Raw genomic sequence first — 18,084 nt, 5'->3', positions numbered from 1 at the left:
ATATTGATATAAAGCCTGACATAAGCCATATGCAAACATTCACATCATGCAGATATGGGTACATCCTGAAAAAGGAATAGCATGTAGGCTATAGGCTATGGCCATTACAATGACCAATATATTATCTTAAATAAACCAGCTGAATAACACAGGTGACCACTTCTGCATAATTTCATTGAGTGCTGAAATGTACACACATTTTTGAACATTTCTGAACTGTGAAATGTAGCATATGTTTTTGTGGTTGTGAACTTATTGCAATATCACCATAACTATTCCACCTGTGTGTGCATGGTTATAATTCTGAAGTGCAAAATAGCTTAGGCTACAGCACAAATATTTCCATAAAATAAGCAAGTTTGACCTCTGATTTTTATTTTGAAAGTGCACCTGATTGATGCATTTAAAAGTTAAAATATACAAACATTTCTTAAATTCTTACAAGACACCCACCCACTTTTTAAAATTGTTAAACCCCCCCCACAAATACCACTGTTTTCAGCATCTGTTTAGTGCTTCATTGTCATTTTCATTGGATTCTCCCATTTGCGTGTAAATCACTCATTATTTTTTTTTTTTTGTTACACGCATTCTCCCATTCCTCTTCTGTCACACACACAGTGACAAGCGCCAAATCCCCCGCAGTGTTGAAGAGATCAGTCATCCCCCTCACTTTTGATAAGGTAAAAAGCCTTATAGGTACGCCAAATAAATAATAACCTATAGGTTTACGCTAGGCTATGTAAAACTCCCCATTAACAGCATCACGTCACTAACCACAGCTAAGACTGCACAATCTCTATTCACTCTGTTGGATATCTGAAGCCAGTTTGTCTACTTAGATACTGTAAATCCTCAAATTATGGCCGGGGTCTTAAGACAAAGTACAGGCCTTTAGGGGCAGGATTGTATTCGAGACAGCCCTTTATTTCTTATGCAAGTTTTATTTTGAGACATGCGTTTCTTGGAGCGGCATACTGGTAGGCCTTCAAAAGCATGACATTTAAGGTTTAGTTTGATATTTAATTTACTTTTGGACTGTTTGATTATATTGTTAAATGTTTGGACTGATGGGCACTGAAATCTGGGGAGGTATTTGATGATCACTATTACGTTCCATGTAGTTGAAAGAGTGTCGGGATTTCAAACAAACCATCCGCTTTCATGCGTTCATTGAACGTCTGCGGTGCTGTAATGGAAACCTTATTGCGTAGCCAAGTAGCCTATTGAGTTATTTTTAAATTATGCATGATTTACTTTTTATTAATTTCGTAGGCTGGCTTTATTTTGTTATATAGAAGTATCTAAATAACCTGTTAAAATGTACCAGAATTCAGGAAATTGCATCTAGTCCAAAACATTTTTTCTGGGGGAGGACCCCCATACCCCCCCTCTGAAATGTCCCACCCACTTTCACAATGCCTCCGACGCCCATGGTCCTAGTAGTAGGCTAGATCCTTTTGATACCAATGTTCATTTAACTCTGGGACCCTGGTCCCAGGGATGGATTACTGCACGGGCATTCTGGGCCCAGACCCAGGGGCCCAAGGTGTCAGGGTGCCCTGAAGCCCAAGCCTTTGCATGGAATCATTGCCTCAATATCAACACATCAGGATGTAGGCTATGAATCTGATTGCATCCCCAAAATGTTAGCCTGACGAGCCAGACCCACATTAAAATGTAGGGTCTGGGCACTCACCGTTCGCAGTGCTCAGTCCGAGGGGTGGGATAATCGGTTGTCTTTCAAATTCCCTCTGCACGCAAAAGGACAGCACTGAGTCCCATGCGTTTTTCCCACCAGCGGAGCTAGTTGGCTAGTTCAAACTTTTGCCATCTCAAAACAAGCTTAACTCGTGTCACACTGTTGGCCAACAGCAATATCCATCTTCTTTGTTTTCAAGTAGCAGGGAATTTAAGCCAAACCGTTGCAACTCTGCCATCAATCATTATGTTATGCCCCCCTAACGACTCTATAGACGATTTGATTGGCCTGATAGAAGTTTAATTTTTCGAGCTCACAAGCCAACGGAGAGTTGCTAGACTAGCCCTGGAAGCAAATGTAATTTGCTGCCGCTAGGGTGTGTCTAGATTTCTAAGCTACCAAAATGCACCAGAATACAGGAAATCACATCAAACAAATGAAGAAAATTCTGGGGGAGGACCCCCAAACCCCCCTTCCACATGTGCGACAATTAGTGGGGAGCCCTTAATACATGTGGGCCCAGGGGCCCGAAAGTTCATAATCTGTCCATGCCTGGTCCCTACACCTGAGAACCACTGATGTACATTTTTTTTTTTTTTTTTACGGTATAATGCTGAATGAGCCAAACAAAAACAAAGCAGCAAAATTTTGGTTGGCCCCACCAAATCTCACTCCAAGGTTTTTGAAAAGTTGGCAGCCCTGTATTAGTCGCAGTTTCAGGTGTGATTTTGGTCCGTTGTTCTAAACAGATTCCAGGGGTCCCTCTTGTGAATCCTGATCTTTAGTTCCAGATTACTTCCAGAACTGTTTAATTTAATTTAATTGAATTGGCTGCCTTGGCAAGTCTTTCTGGAGCTTTCTCCGAGTGGTCCTTGGCTCTTGGAATTGACTATCCTTCTGACTCCCTGGTCAGAAATATTGCGAGGAGATCCTGTGCCCTGTGCCGGTTGATGATGCAGTGATGTTTCTTGAAGTTTTGAAATGCATCTGTAACCAGTTTCATTGATATGTTTTGCAACAATAAGGTTGCAAAGGTCTTGGGAGAGCTTTTTACTTTTATCCATCATGAAATGTTTCTTGTGTGACACCTTGGTAATGAAAAACCTTTTTATAGCCCATCAATATGTAAGCTACTAACCAAGCTTATATTAATTTGCGCAGATAGAAAGGATAACTACTCTCTAACTACTTACAGATTCCAGCTCTTTCCTTCCCTTTCCTTGCCTTAGTGCTTTTTCTTAGCGTGTTCAATACTTTTTCCCTGTGTTATTCCACTTCATTACACATGACTCTACTCATGGAGTTGTTTGGATTTTTTATGTGTGGATTACCTGAGTTATTACTAATGCCTGATGAAAATGTTGTGCCCCCTGTATTCCACTTTTCAAGGGACCTCTCCTCCATTGCCCTATACTTCCCACTTTCCCCCCTAGTTCGACGCCCTTTAATCTGCTGAACCTTCTGCTCGTTTCCAAATATAAAAAAAACTCTCTGCAACTCAACATTGGCCTGCCTGCCTCAGCTGCCTGTGAGGGGCTTTTCAGTTGTGCTGGATTACTGTTCACTGCAAAGCAACCCAAGGATGAGTGCAACTAACTTTGAAAATCAACTACTGCTCAAACTTAAAGAACTTAAAGGAGGTGATTTTTCACATAGATCTCCATTTCTCAACATCCTTATCAGGCAAGTACCTCCATTCGGCGGCCATATTGCAACACTTTTTGGGCACTTATCGTGCATCTATTTCGGCAGAAATGCGTGTGCGTAAGGCTTCACGACACCAATCTTGCTCCAGCAGCGAGATCACAACAGATGATTGGAACGATGTCTTCACAGCACACCACATGATTGGCTCAATGTATTTTACAACACACCACATGATTGGCTCAACGTATTCACATGCCATATTGGCGTTACAAACTAACCCCATGCATTACTATGGAGGATTTTTTGAGTGCTGTATCTCATTAGAAAGTCTCTGGTAAAACTGGTTGTTCTGGTACCCACCCCCCAAAAAGTAACTAAGTAACTTTTACTTAAAGTACATTTTAAATGAACTACTTTTTACTTTTACTTGAGTACATTTTCAGATCGGTATTTTAACTTGTACTTGAGTAATATTTTATCAAGGAATACTTTTACTTGAGTACAATATTTTCATACTTTTTCCACCTCTGTTTATAAGGTATGTAGAAGACAAACTGTCAGAGCAAAAGATAACCATATATGGCCGAGGAAGGGAAACAAAGGCATCAGACAGACCAGGTATGGCCTATAAGGAGACCATTGCCTGACAGTTCAGTCTAGACATTGTAACGCCTCCCTGAGGAGAGTGGGGTGAACAGTCTGTGGTTGGGGTGAGAACAGTCTTTGATGATGATTTGCTTGTATACGCGCCAAGCATAAACGCCCTGGATGGCCTCGATGGAGGGGAGTGAGGAACCGGTGATGCGTTGCGCAGTTTTCACACCCTCTGCAGTGCTTTCCGGTCATGGGTAGAGCAGTTGTCATACCAAAAAGGTGATGAAGGTGGAGCTCATAAATCAAATATTCAGTCACAGTGTAGCAGATGCCCTGCAGTACTGCAATGTAGAGCTGCACCTTCCTCAGTTCCAGGGGTGTGAGGAGACCGTTCAGTTCATTTGTGGTAGTCCTTGAGCGAGGTAGTTTTGGGGGGATATAAAATAAATAAATGAATGAAAAGGGATTTGAGATGCATCTTATTTTTGTTAGGGTGAATTACATGTGAATAATACAGTGTTGGGCAAGCTACTTGGAAATTCTAGTGAGCTAAACAGTTACTCTGCCATGAATAAAACTTCACTACACAAAACTACCACCCCAGTCAAATGTAGCAAGCTTAGTAACACAAACACAGCCGTAGGCTAGTTCACTACATAGGAAGCTACTTTAAATTGTGCTAATTTCACATGACAAGAAAAGTGTAGCTTGTTTGGCCAAGCTACTTCATATAAAGAGGTTAAGCTATTGAAAAGTTACTTTATTCAGAGTGAAGCTACCACCAACACACTTATTACTAGCTAAGCTACAAGTAGCAACTGCCCAATAATAGGCTACAGTCTGTGCCACTTGTTTAAAATTCGCCGGCCAATGTTATACTAGTAATATTTGATTCATTTCTACAATAGCATTCTTGTGTCAGTTGTAATGTAAGTCAGTGTTCTGGAATATGACTTATCAAGTCTCAGTTCATAGCCGGGTGAACACCTAGCAAGTAGCCTATAGCTAGCTGGCTACGATTTACATACAGTAATAACAAAGATCCTTGCTCCTTTTCAACTCTCTGGTAATATTGCATTCACAAAATACAACCAATAGTACGATAATGTTAAATCTTACTTGTGAAAAGTAATCCCCGAGCCCTGTTTTCGATGGTCCGCCGATTTGAGCAGGAATATGCCCTGGCATCTTGTTTCTTCTGTTGCAACTATAGCGGCTGCATTTCCTGTTTCCAGCAGCCATGCTGTGTCTACTCTGGCACATAGGCTCTGCCATTGCAGCAAATCATTTTTTTTTTTTTTTTTTTTTTTTATTATGAATTAACATTGGTACATCAACAAACACTCAAAGTCACCTGGTGTTACAGGGATATTGTATTCAGAGAGGAATTCATCATAAGTGAAAAGTAGGCCATCCCTATTAAATAGCTGATCTACCCAAATAATATTGTTGTTGAACCACTGTTCTAAGAAGAGAGATTTACGCTTGAAAAGGATATCCTTATTGTTCCAAATGTAATATTTGTGAGGAGAGAAATTGTGTTTGTAGATAAGGCACCACGAGAGGAAGGCCTGACGATGAAAGGAAGACATTTTGACAGGAATTTTATCAATATCATAATTACACATAAGGAGGAAGTTTAAGCCACCCAGTTTTGATAGGTTATGAGAAGGTATGATATTCCAGATAGAAGTTGGACTATGGAAAAACTGTTTCAACCACTTTAGCTTAAAAGAGCTATTTAGAGTAGTAAAAATCAAGAAAATTAAGACCACCATTATCATATGAGTTCTTACTGTTTTCTTTAAGTGATGGGATCTGTTTTTCCAGATGAAGTTGAGGATCATTTTATCAATTTCTGCAAGTAACTAGAGTCAGACGCAAAGTTTTTGCGCGTGGCACACTTAAAAATATGACTCTGACGCTCAGACGTCTATTTTTTACTCCTGAAGAAGAAAAATCGTGGAAAAAAAAATCTACACGTGGAGGCGTTATTTTGACAGACTATGTCCTGAACGGCTTGCCATAGGAATTTGGAAAGGGACCTGATAAAACCCATGAATAGGCTTCATCTTATACCGTTGGAAAGCCTAGTTCCCTTTCAAATGGTGACCCATTTGTAAGTTGTGTGAAGACAGATCTGGAAATTGCCTTGTAGCATTTATACATTCTACATATGTCTGCATTTTCCCATTATTCATTATTTTGATATTTAGCCTATCAAATCAGAGCATCCATTCGCCAGAGACGAGTACGTGCACCTCGCACGTAATTTCCAAAAAAAAACGTCCATCAGCAGCGTGAGTAAAATATGCTGCCTTCACCATAGAGATTTGATATTGGCTACCTAGGGTTTCACTGACAATTTGGAGAGTAGCCTACAACAACACATGGATATATAGTTACGTTTACTGAGGTCTGACTCAGGCTATGTTAGGCTCTTCCTATTAGACATTCTCTGGCTACGTATTCTTTCCTATGATTCTTTCCCATCCACTTACAATGGACACCACACTTCCTTGCCTGACAGCACTTCCGCGTTTTCGTCAAATGGACGTAAGTTGACTAACTGATACTTGCCAAACCTGGCATATAGCCTATATCTAGGGGATTAAATGTGCTCGTTTGTTTGTGTGTTTTAGTTGGCATAATCTCATAATTGTAAAATATGATGTGCCTGAGGTTGTACAGTGAGACGCTGACCGGGATTGTTAATCAGTGATCCAGATAGGCTATTTTATAACATGCAATAGGCCCGTTGATAATAAGTGCAACCTAGGCCTACGTTTGTAATAATAATAATAATAATAATAATAATAATAATAATAAAAGAAAAGTTGAACAGTTAAGCTAGAAAACAGTAGAATTGTATTTGAATAGATAGTCGGCTGCTGTAGCCTGACAAGTGTTGAGTCACGGTGAAGTGGCTTTATAGCGAGCAACTTTGGGTGAGTTTTTGTCATCTCTTTACACGTTGTAAGCTTATTCGTCTAGTCGATCTGGTTAAATGTACGCTGCACACTGCCTTGTGTAGCCTATCTCTGATGCGTGGTTGAATGTGTGATGCAGTAGCCTAACTGGTCGCTGAATAGGCTAATGTAAAATCTACTTAATTTTGAGAACTATATAGGCAACACTGTATCTAGCCTGTACTCCTCGCATGTTGTGAATTCGATTCAAATGCATGAGCTAAAATTGGGGTTTGGTTTAGGCTACTGTTTGACGTTCAACTGGTTAATTTTCTGGGTCCTTGAATAAACATTTTCCACTTGGGTCATGAGGTCAAGGATGCGTAAAAGGGAAGTAGGATATTATATAGTTTCAACATTCTACTTAACGATGCTGACATTTAAGTAAGCCTATGAAAGGATACATTTTATAGTATGTTTCTTTACCCAAGCTGTCCTTAAAGTTGTTGGTGTCAACAGCACTCTTCGGCAAGGGCATAGGTTTGGTCTCAGCTTTGGTGGGGACACATCCCCAACTCCTGTTGTTACAATACCAACATTAGTGTTTCAATACCAATACTAAGTGAAGAATCTCAATTTCGATACTTTTGCGATTTTTTTAAAACTTGATTTGGTTTGTGTGATTTGTGAGATCATTCACATCAGTGGCAATCATAGAATTTGATTGACCCTCCACACACACACACACACACACACACACACAAACACAAACACAGACATGGAAAGTGATGGTTGTCATCAGTGTTGGGCAAGTTACTTCAAAATCGTATTATGTATTACTCATTACTGTACTTTCAAAGTAATTTGTTACATTATAATATGTATCTGAATTGTAAGGCATTACACTACTATTGTATTACTTTTGAGTTACTTTCACCAAAATATCTAGAAATATGAATTTGGAATTCTAAATGCAGTTTATTATGCTCAATGCAGCTCATTGCACTTCTAATGGAGGGTGATGTGGTATAACATAATGACTGAGCTAGGCTTAAGGCTAACAACAGTACAATGCAATAGGCACAGTGATGGCTCATGATGCAATACAAGGAACAATCATAGCCAGAATTTTGTTAAAAGCAGACCAAAGGTCAAAGTCTGGTCAATTGTGATAGAAATGCTGTAACTTAGGCTTAGGCCTACTCATTAAAATTAACAGAGAGCCCACTACCTGTATATTGCAACCCAAAACTTAGACATGTCAAGATTTCTGAAACATGTAATATGTATTTCAAATACAAAAGTAGCCTGTGCATTGGCATTCTCCATGCGTGTAGCCTGCGTGTCAGATAACCCTGACGTTTCTTGTATTGTCGTGCTGGCTGTCGGAATGATCAGCAGTACAAATAAGTTCGCTAAAATATTGGTGGGGACAATTTTGTCATCTTAAAATTTTGATTACGACTAGTCCTTAGCGTCCCACCCTAAATCTACGCCCATGCTCTTCGGGAAAAAAAGACTCGACTCTTAGGTCATTTTCATATTGCGGCGGGTATATTTTCTAGCATTTCCCCTATATCTTCTTCTTATTCCTATTCTATATCTTATCTTCACTTTCTAGTCATGATGTCGGAGGGTGATGCCCAAGCCGAACTTCAGGCCCTCATGGAGAGGAGGATGTCAGATAAAGAAACAATAACCTTGCCTTTAGGTGATTCTAAGGAGGCCAATGGCACCTTGTTAGAACCACTGAAGGCTTGGGACCTCTGTCATAGTGATGAGGTGAGTCAGCCCTCTTGTTCTTTTGATTTTTCCATCTTGTTATTTTTAGCGCATCTCTAAATTTAGAGATTTCAGAAAGTTTATGGGTAGCCATACTCCGTGACTAGGCATAAGAGAATGTTTCCTGATTTCCTGGTGAAAGGGAGAATGAGTAGCCTAGTGTTATCTCAAACCTTGGTTGGTATTTTTATCTGAAAGAACTAGGGCACCTTTTTTAGAAATGTTGCTAGACAATGTTCCTCGTTATTATGGTTGTGATTTATTTTTTTTGGAAAACTTTAATAATCTGTATGCAAATAGTCATGATCATTCTATCATGATAAATTGAACTGGTTATGTGGTTGCCCAGCAACACTGGTAAAAAAGCTGCCCCATGTATCATAAGCTTAAGACATTCTGTAGTGCCTGTTATGTTATGTGACTCATTTGCTGAAAATGTTTCTGGTGTAGAGTTACACAAAGAGCTCAGAAAGAGAGTGATAATGCAAAACCTTAATGCTTCATTCTGTCAACTTTCACCGAAGACTATAGAGGGCAGGGCCCTGTGAAATACTGAGGTCAAAATGGCCATAGGGTTATGCTTATGAACAAGGGTTAAAGTGGGACCTGGGAAAGTGGGATAAATTAATAAATAAATATATTCTTTCATACCAACGATATAGCACAATGATATTGTTAAAATAAATGGTGAGTAATTGCAGCCTGCCTCCTTCAGAATCACAGTGTTTAACAAATCAAAATATCACCCCCTGGGCTGGCCCCGCCTTCACTAACACCCGTTATCACCTGGAGAGAAGAAATGGCTTTTAATTCTGAATAACGGGACACCTATGAAGTAGATCTGGTAAAAAAAAAGTTTAATCGCTGTTCCATATTAATGCTTATGACTGGTAACTATAACAACCATAGTAGGACGACGGTTGAGCCTGGAGGCAGGCTTCGCAACAATGGAATCAACTGTCCATGCTATCGCTGTCATAGACCTCTCCGGAATAAGTCCCGCCTCCGAAACAGCCATCCAACTTCCGGGCGTCGAATGTCTATGGGAACCGCGTGTTTCCTTTGCGTGCTATAAAGGCATGGCTTTACAGTGGCAACCAGGTCATAAGCGGGATAACGGCCTTCGTGGTGTGTCCAGTGAGCTGTGCGTCGGGGAGTTCTTTGCCCCTCGTCCATTAATTCCGTATAACAGGACACCTCGGCGGCCGTTATCCCTTACTTATCCCCCCTGTTGTCCCTTCCCGACGTTAGGTTCTCATGGGTCTCCTGTCTGATTTGACTGATTGCACATGTGCCGGTTCACTCATGCAGATGAAGTTGCTGTGTTTACTGTCGCTGTTCTAGCCAGAGCACTATATGTTGGAAGGAAGTTAAAGTCGAAGGTGAAGAAATGTTAAAATTCCACAATTTAAACATGACAACATGGCTCTAGCTGTTCATCTGCTGGTCAATGACGAACGTTAGGTTAACTACAAGGTAGCTGGTTAGCACTCCAGCTTGTCAATATTAACAGATAAAAAATTGCCTATTGTCCATTAATACTTGTTTCCTAATTGGAAAACACGTTGGTAATGTTGATGTCACACAGTCTGTCCACAAAGGACACCTATCACATGAAGGAGCGGAATCTAAGCTTTCAAATGACATTAGCGGCAAGTTGCTCTCGTCAGAAAATTAACATTGAACTTGCATGAAATTTAATCTGAATTCAAAACACCCATTACTGTTGGTAAAATATCTCACAAATTCTTCACTCAACACATGGCAAACCATGAGGATATAAACAGGGTTCTAAATTAACTTTTTTGATCACCAGCCAATATGGCTGGTAACTTTCTAAAGTTACTACCCAATCAGAATTTCTACTAGCCAATTTTTTTTTCCGGTGAAAATAGGAGAATTATGAGTTTGATGAGTGTCACTGAATGCATTTGATCATTTTATTAACATTGTTGGCATGAATACATACCAGAACATATACACAGAAAGTGCAAACACTTAATTTCATGTTTGGGATCTCTATCTATTTCTCTGTCAATATCCTCATCCCCTGCTTCATTCCTCTTCTCGCCCCCATAAGTCTGTCCCAACCACCGCCGCATCTTAACTTAATAAAAAGGAGATATCAATTATCATCAACAATGACAAGCCAGCTGGAACCTGCCACTCGTTTTCTCCCCCTCTCCTGCGTGCTCAGACGCATTTTCAATTAGCCTAAATGGAGTAGCATAGGGGCTACGTTCACGTTCATTTAAATGTTAAATTAAACACAATTTTCTTACGGGGGAGCATGCTCGCGGACGCCCCCTAGGGGGGCTTGTGCCCCAGTGCAGTTCTAGGTCTAGTGACAACCCTGGTTCAAACTGACCAAGAAGCTAGCAATTCTTGTCCAAAAAAGTATTGCTACACCACGATACTCAATATAATGTCCAACAGTGAGTCATTTTCCCCCATTGCACAGACACTGGATTTCAGGGTTCCCCCACCTGCCAAATCCCACTTTAACCACTGCTTATGAATATAATCCATCCATTACAATATTAAATATAGCTGCAAGCCGCAATGAGGGTGCCAAGCAGGAGTTGGGATTGGATTGGATTGGACTTGATTGGATTCGACTGGACTGGATTCGAAGGTCACCGAATTTATTGTGTGTCCTCAAGATGTACTCTAAGTCCACATACCAAGTTTGGTTTAAATTGGTGAAAGTGTTGATAATTATAGCACCCCTAGTGGTGAAAGCAAACCAAATTAATTGTGCATCCTCAGGATGTAGTCCACATACCAAGTTTGGTTGCGATAGGTGAAAGTGGTCAAATGTCACCAAATTTATTTAAGGTCCTTAGGATGTGTTTACGACTCAACGTACCAAGTTTGGTGTTGATACGAAAAAGTCTTCCTAATTATAGGGCCCCAAGTGGACAAAGTACACCAAATGTATTGTGTGTTCTCAGGATCGGGTCCCGAGTCCATATACCAAGTTTGGTTTCGATATGTAAAGGCGTTGCTGAGATATGAGCTAATTTCCTGTATCTCTAGCGCCCCCGTAGTGGTCGAAGGTCACCAAATGTATTGTGTGTCCTCAGGATGGGGTCTCAAGTCCATGTACCAAGCTTGGTTTCAATATGTGTAAGCATTGCTGAGATATGAGCCTACGTCCTGTGATTATAGCGCCACACAGTGGTCAAAATGTACCAAATTTCTTGAGCCTCCTCCTTATTGGGTCCTGAGCACATGTGGTAAGTTTAGTCTTGATACGAGAAAACCTTGCTGAGATCACTTCACCTCCTGTTTGACGGCTTTGCCGACAATTTTAATTGGCTGTTACGGGCAAACGGTTTTAGATTTGAAGACGAAAAGGGGTAACTTTTTTGAGGCTTGGTCTAAAGATCATCTGCACCAAAAAAATCGGACAACCTTTGTGACCTGTGAAAACATTTAGGTGTTTTTGATTAAATCCAATATGGCGGCCGAATCAATTACGATGACATCACAATTTGTCTTGGGTCATCCTATGGACCTCCAACAGCATTAACAGTCCCCACTAGTACATTTTAATCAAAGTCCTTTTAGGCAAGTCCCTCCACTCGGCGGCCATATACCAACATTTTATGGGCACTCATCGGGCACAGTCTTTGGGTCGAACTGCGCGTGCGCAAGGCTTCACGACACCAATCTTGCTCCAGCGGCGAGATCACAACACATGATTGGCACGATGTCTTCACAACACACCATATGATTGGCTCAATGTATTCACATCACACCACATGATTGGCTCAATGTATTCACATGCCATATTGGCGTTACAAACTAGCCCCATGCATTTCTATGGAGTGTTTTTTGAGTGCTGTGTCTCCTCATTAGAAAGTCTCTGTTTTAATTCCAAACACAACAGCAGCTACAGGCCAAAACACATTTTTCCTAATTGCAGTGCCCCCTAGAGGTCAAAGGTCACCATCGTTTTTGAACATCCTCCTGATGGGGTCCCGAGTCCACGTACTAAGTTTGGTTATGATGCATGAAATGGTTGCGGTTATATGAGCTCACTTCCTGTTTGGCGGCTTCGCCACAAATTTCGATTGGCTGTTACGAGAGAACGGTTTTGGTTCCGAAGACGAAAAGGGATAACTTTTGTGCGGCTTGGTCTGAAGATCTTATGTCCTAAGTTTCGTGAAAATCAGACAAACTATGTGAGGCGTGAAACTTTAGTTTCACTTTTTTTATAAAATCCAATATGGCGGAAAATCCATCATGGCGGAAAATGATGTCGTCAGTGTGTGTGAACTCGGCTTGGTCCAAGGATTCCAACGATACCTCATTTTTGACACTGGGGTCAGCAGGTCAAAAGTTACATGCGTGAACGCATGTCCAACTTTGGCCTGTTGCTGCCGCTACAGCGCTCGAGGTGCCGACATGAAACTTGATGAAATGAATCATGAAATGAATCATGACCCCATGTCCCCAATCAGTGTGCCAAATTTCACAACTTTTTACCAGACGGTTCTATGGGCTGCCATTGACTTCCATGGCGGAAGAAGGTATAATAATAAGAAAAGATAGAAACACAATGGGTGCCTTCGCAGCTTCGCTGCAAAAATGTAAGTAAAAAACTGGAAGGCTGGATGACTGGAAAAGTTGTGTAATGCTAAAGACAACAGAAGGAGGGACATTTTACAACTAATTGAGTTAACTGCCACCATTGGGTATAAAAAGAGCATCCCAGAGAGGCAGAGTCTCGCAGAAGTAAAGCTGCTGAGGAATTCATCACTCTGTGAACCTGTCCTGCATCCTCCAAGCTCCAAGAGGTGAGGGACCATCCAACTGGTTTTTAGTACCCAGTTCAAAAGCCAGTATCTGATGGTATGGAGGTGTATTAGTGCATATGGCATGAACATCTGGAAAGGCACAAATTATGGTGAATGATATATACAGGCAGGGACGTTGTTAGGCTAAGCCCCCCCGCCCCCCAAGATGTTCAAAAGCCCCCCCTACAAAAATATTGTATTAGGGGCTAGGGGTGAGGGGTCACGTTAACGTTTTCTGAAGGGTCGGGTTGGCAACTTGGCACTTGGCATAAGAAATAAGATAGAAATTGACAAAAGAGATTACAGATCACAGAGTGAAATTTGACCAGATGGATATACGAAGGTACCTGACGAGTGTGAGGGAGAAGCAGAGCACGGTGAGTGGCAGAGCACCTGATGCTGACTGAGCCTGCGAAGTCAGTCAAGATCTACTAGGCATAGGCCTACAGGTCGAGTCTACTTGTGTCCATGAACTAACGACCAGCCAAAACTACTTTATTATTTCATTAATTATGGCTAACTTAATGGGGAAATCCGGTGTAAAATGTGTTTTGCTTATGCTTAGCATGGTAACGAGTTTGAACATTCTGGCAGATGTTTCCAAAAAGCTGTCAGTATTGCTGCTGTCAGCTTAAATAGAAATCCATTTAATAAGTCTCAAAGTAGCCCGACGCTTCTTTGGTAGTACAATGAGGGCCCTTACATATAAATAGAGGCATTGATAACTTCGTAAGTGTAAAGATAGTTTATTAAAAAGGACTGTTTCTTGTGTTGCACGAGACTTGTCACTAGTGTTCCTCTGTGTCTCTCGCCGGCGTGTGTGTGTGTGTGTGTGTGTGTGTGTGTGTGTGTGTGTGTGTGTGTGTGTGTGTGTGTGTGCGCGCGCGTGTTTAAGTCTCCCCTATCCTCCTGTGTCATGGAATGTGTCCGGGAGGGAATAATGATGTTTTTAAAAAAAAAAAAAAAAAAAGGTCAAGGACTGATAAGGGGTGAAATTACAATAGGTGATTAAGGGGTGAAATTACAATAGGGGATTAATAAGGACGTTTTATACGTTTAGTAAAAGATGATGATAAATACATGTGAGTGAGATGTGTTGTAGTTTTGTGAAAGTGAATGCATAGTGAGATATTTATTATTAATAGTAGTGGGTTTGTTATTTGTATAGTGGACACCACCTGCTGCCCAGTTCCTAGTCCTGTAAAGAGTCCATGCGAAGCATTCCATTTTACACAGGAATTCCCCTCTAACTAGCTGGCTGCAGCCTTATAAATTAAATAGACTTATTATACGGCTCTTCACAATGCTAGTAGAACGCTCCATTGACTTGAATGGGATTTCCCAACGTTCTACGGTAAAATAAATTCATGTAATTACCGCTGCAAACATATAATTACCGCTGTCAATGGCAACGGGTTTTGTGCTGCTGATCATATCACTACGCAAGTATTCCGGTCACTTCTTGCATTGGAACTTCATTCAAAAGTGAAAGCAGACGGTTGATCGGCTGTGTTCTAAAGAATGTTTGATTCAAGTTCAGCGTGTGTTGCGAACTATTTGTTGTCCACTAGCGCGTCGGATCCGGTTCGCCCTGTCGGGACTTATTTTCCCCATAATGACCGGCGTTCTATACATTATCCCTTACATAATGTGGATGAATATTATGGATGTTGCCTTTAAATATAGGATATATATTTTTAAAGAGGACATCTTGAAGACAAGCTTTGCATTAGCTGAATTTTTATTGAAAATCAATTAATTGTGCAGCTGTATGGTTCCATAGTAGAAAAGTCCAGGTGCTAAAATGTTCTGTTTGCAGACCAGACCTGTCACATTGGGTGCATCGTTGAATGAAAAAACATGATTAAGAAGACCCCAGGCTGTTAAGCAGCTAAAATATTACATCGGACAAGAATGGGACATTTCATTCTCAAAAACTCCAGCTACTGGTCTGCAGTTCCCAAACAACAAAACAGTGATAAACATGTCCCTGCCCCAACTTTTTTGAGATGTGTTGCCAGCATCAATTTCAAAATCAACATATTTTCCAGAAAAAAACAATAACATTTTTCATAATTGATGTGTTGTCTTTGCACTATTTCAATTAAATATAGGATTTATATGATTTGCAAATCATAGCGTTATGTTTTTATTTACATTTTGCACAGTATCCCAACTTTTTTGGGAAACAGGGTTGTAGTAAAATGTTGTGCCACCCAAGCTACAGTAAGCTAACAGACCTCAGTGTGTTTTTCCACATAGACATTCCTTACAAGTACAAGATTATCAGAACAGGTTTCAGATTAAATGCCTTAAAGCGATACTCCACCATTTGGGGAAATACTCATCTCTGCTATAAGCTAACGGTCTAATCTGATTCAATGAGCTGGAGCTAAAAGTGTTACTGTCAGACTCAGAGAACAGCAGGATGAACTGGGGAAAGGTAAAACTCAACAGTTTAACTCAAGGGGAGGTGGAAAATTAGTGTAATTCCCCAAATGGTGGAATATCCCTTTAAGGAAGCAGCAGGACATTCAAATAAATAGAGTGACTCATCAAGGCCATATCTAGTCTGCTGTACTCAACTTGACATCTTTCACTAACAAATCACTTGTGTGAATGATGTTATTGCTAGAGAATAGATGGATAGGGTTTACCTTATTAGCAGACAGTAAGTGTATCTGTTTTCACTCATGCATGCATCTCATCTGCCATTGGGTTATAAAGTGTTGCTACAGCAGTACAATGGCAGTTATTACTGTGTTATTTCAGTCCTTTCAAATACCTACATACTGTGCACCTTGTTTTCATTCGTTTTATTTTTGAGATTTTGTTTTTATTTCCCAATTATTTTTTGTTAATTTGTAAGAAATGGTGATTTAGCTAATGTACTGACAATCTGACAATATTGGCAAGGCAGTGCATTTGACTTTAACCTGTGAAATTCAGATAAACAAACTATTACCTTCAATTGTTTTTTATTTATATAGCATTGTTAACACTAGTATTGTAGATAGATAGATAGATAGAGAGATACTTTATTGATCCCCAAGGCATCAATTGTAGTACTCAAGACCACATTTTTACGGTCTTGGTCTTGTCTCTGAAGTGACTGTATTTTTACTCATTCTCATCTCGGTCTTGGAGAAAGAGGACTATTTTATTTTATTTCAAGACCAGTCAAAACGACTATCACAGCGCTTCAAACTATAAGGCCCCAATTGTGCACCTGGCGCAAAGCCCGACACAAGGCTTATTCTTATCTTACACTTAATAAGGTAAAGGAATTGTTCGCCATGCGCTGTACTTTTATTAATCTTTGCGCCCAGGGCTGTGGCAAGCAACAACATAAGATGTGGCCTGGCGCATGATCTAAAAATCGCTATCTTACACCATCTAAAAAGCATAACGCCACTTTTTCTGATCGCCAAAATAGAGGCCTAACTGTTTAACATATTACTGTGATTGGATGTAGAACATCCTGGTTCAAATATTCCTCTAAAAATGTGTTACTTTGCTTACGGCAGTTCCTCCTCACCCTTCACACACATGCAACTGAATACGGGAAATGGGGCTTTGGTCTTGACTTGGTCTCAACCTCTCAAAGTCTTGGTGTTGTCCCTGTCACTAGTACATTAGTACACTAGTAAACATTGCCCATTGATTCTAGGCACTTGGAAAGCCGGAAACCAAACCCACCAGAGCAAACAACAATAGTCATGTTTTAATCCATGTTTTTTAAAAAAAATGATGTGGGGTTTATTTGCTTAAGGAGAGGTAATGGAAGCTTGGCCCAGTTCCCTTCTCTCAGTTCCTATTGAATGATGCTGGTTTTGCATACATGGCACAAAGAAAGGAAAAGTGTTTCCGTCTTTTAGTAACCAGACTAGCCTAACCAGACTAGCCTTTCTTTCCTATTGTATGTGGATTAACTTGAATGTCAAGGGCAATCAGTGTCTATGGCAATTACAAGGCTTTTTGATTTATAAAGACGATGACGTTGCAAAACTGTGCTGTGTTAAAACAAGTACAGTAGTTGCACAACACATCTCCATGCTCTAATTTCATCCTGAGTGAGCAATAAAAAACACCATTCTTGTGCTTTTCCATAATTGCAAGACAACTTGAGGACTTTCCCTCCAAAATTAAGCTTTGTGGACTCTTTGTGATCCATAGTTTTCTGATGATACTGCAATTGTGGGGTGTATCAGGAACGGACAGGAGGAGGAGTACAGGAGCCTGGTGGAGGACTTTGTGCAATGGTGCAAACTCAATCATCTTCAACTTAACACTTCAAAGACCAAGGAGATGGTGGTGGATTTCCGCAGGTCTAAGCCCACTCTGCTACCAGTTCACATTGATGGGGTCAATGTGGAGGTGGTTAGCACCTACAAGTATCTGGGTCTCCACCTGGACAATAAACTGGACTGGTCAGCCAACACTGATGCACTCTACAAGAAAGGGCAGAGCAGGCTGTACTTCCTGAGGAGGCTGCAGTCCTTCAATGTGTGCAGTAAGCTCCTCAGGATGTTCTACCAGTCTGTTGTTGCCAGCGTCCTCTTCTATGCAGTAGTATGCTGGGGTGGAAGCACAAGGAAGAAGGATGTGGGGGAATTGACAGGCTGGTAAGGAAAGCTGGCTCTGT

The 18,084-nt window shown here is 40.7% G+C and overlaps 1 protein-coding gene across 4 annotated transcripts in view; it reads left to right on the top strand.

The window, feature by feature from the left end:
• si:ch211-283g2.1 (sodium- and chloride-dependent GABA transporter ine) overlaps positions 1–18,084 on the top strand; it is a 41,258-nt gene that overhangs the window by 1,980 nt on the left and 21,194 nt on the right. The window contains exons 1-2 of one of the 4 annotated variants that reach the window (XM_048267393.1): positions 6,213–6,499; positions 8,474–8,634. In XM_048267393.1, the coding sequence (XP_048123350.1) occupies positions 8,476–8,634 (159 nt within the window). In that variant the 5' untranslated portion in view covers positions 6,213–6,499; positions 8,474–8,475. Of the gene's footprint in view, positions 1–6,212; positions 6,500–6,819; positions 6,892–8,473; positions 8,635–18,084 lie in introns of those variants that run through there. The other 3 variants (XM_048267406.1, XM_048267400.1, XM_048267414.1) reach the window with 3 other exon arrangements.

This window comes from Alosa alosa, chromosome 2, assembly GCF_017589495.1.
Source record: "Alosa alosa isolate M-15738 ecotype Scorff River chromosome 2, AALO_Geno_1.1, whole genome shotgun sequence".
Taxonomy (NCBI): Eukaryota; Metazoa; Chordata; class Actinopteri; order Clupeiformes; family Clupeidae; genus Alosa; species Alosa alosa.
This window is presented reverse-complemented; position numbering and strand designations above follow the sequence as displayed.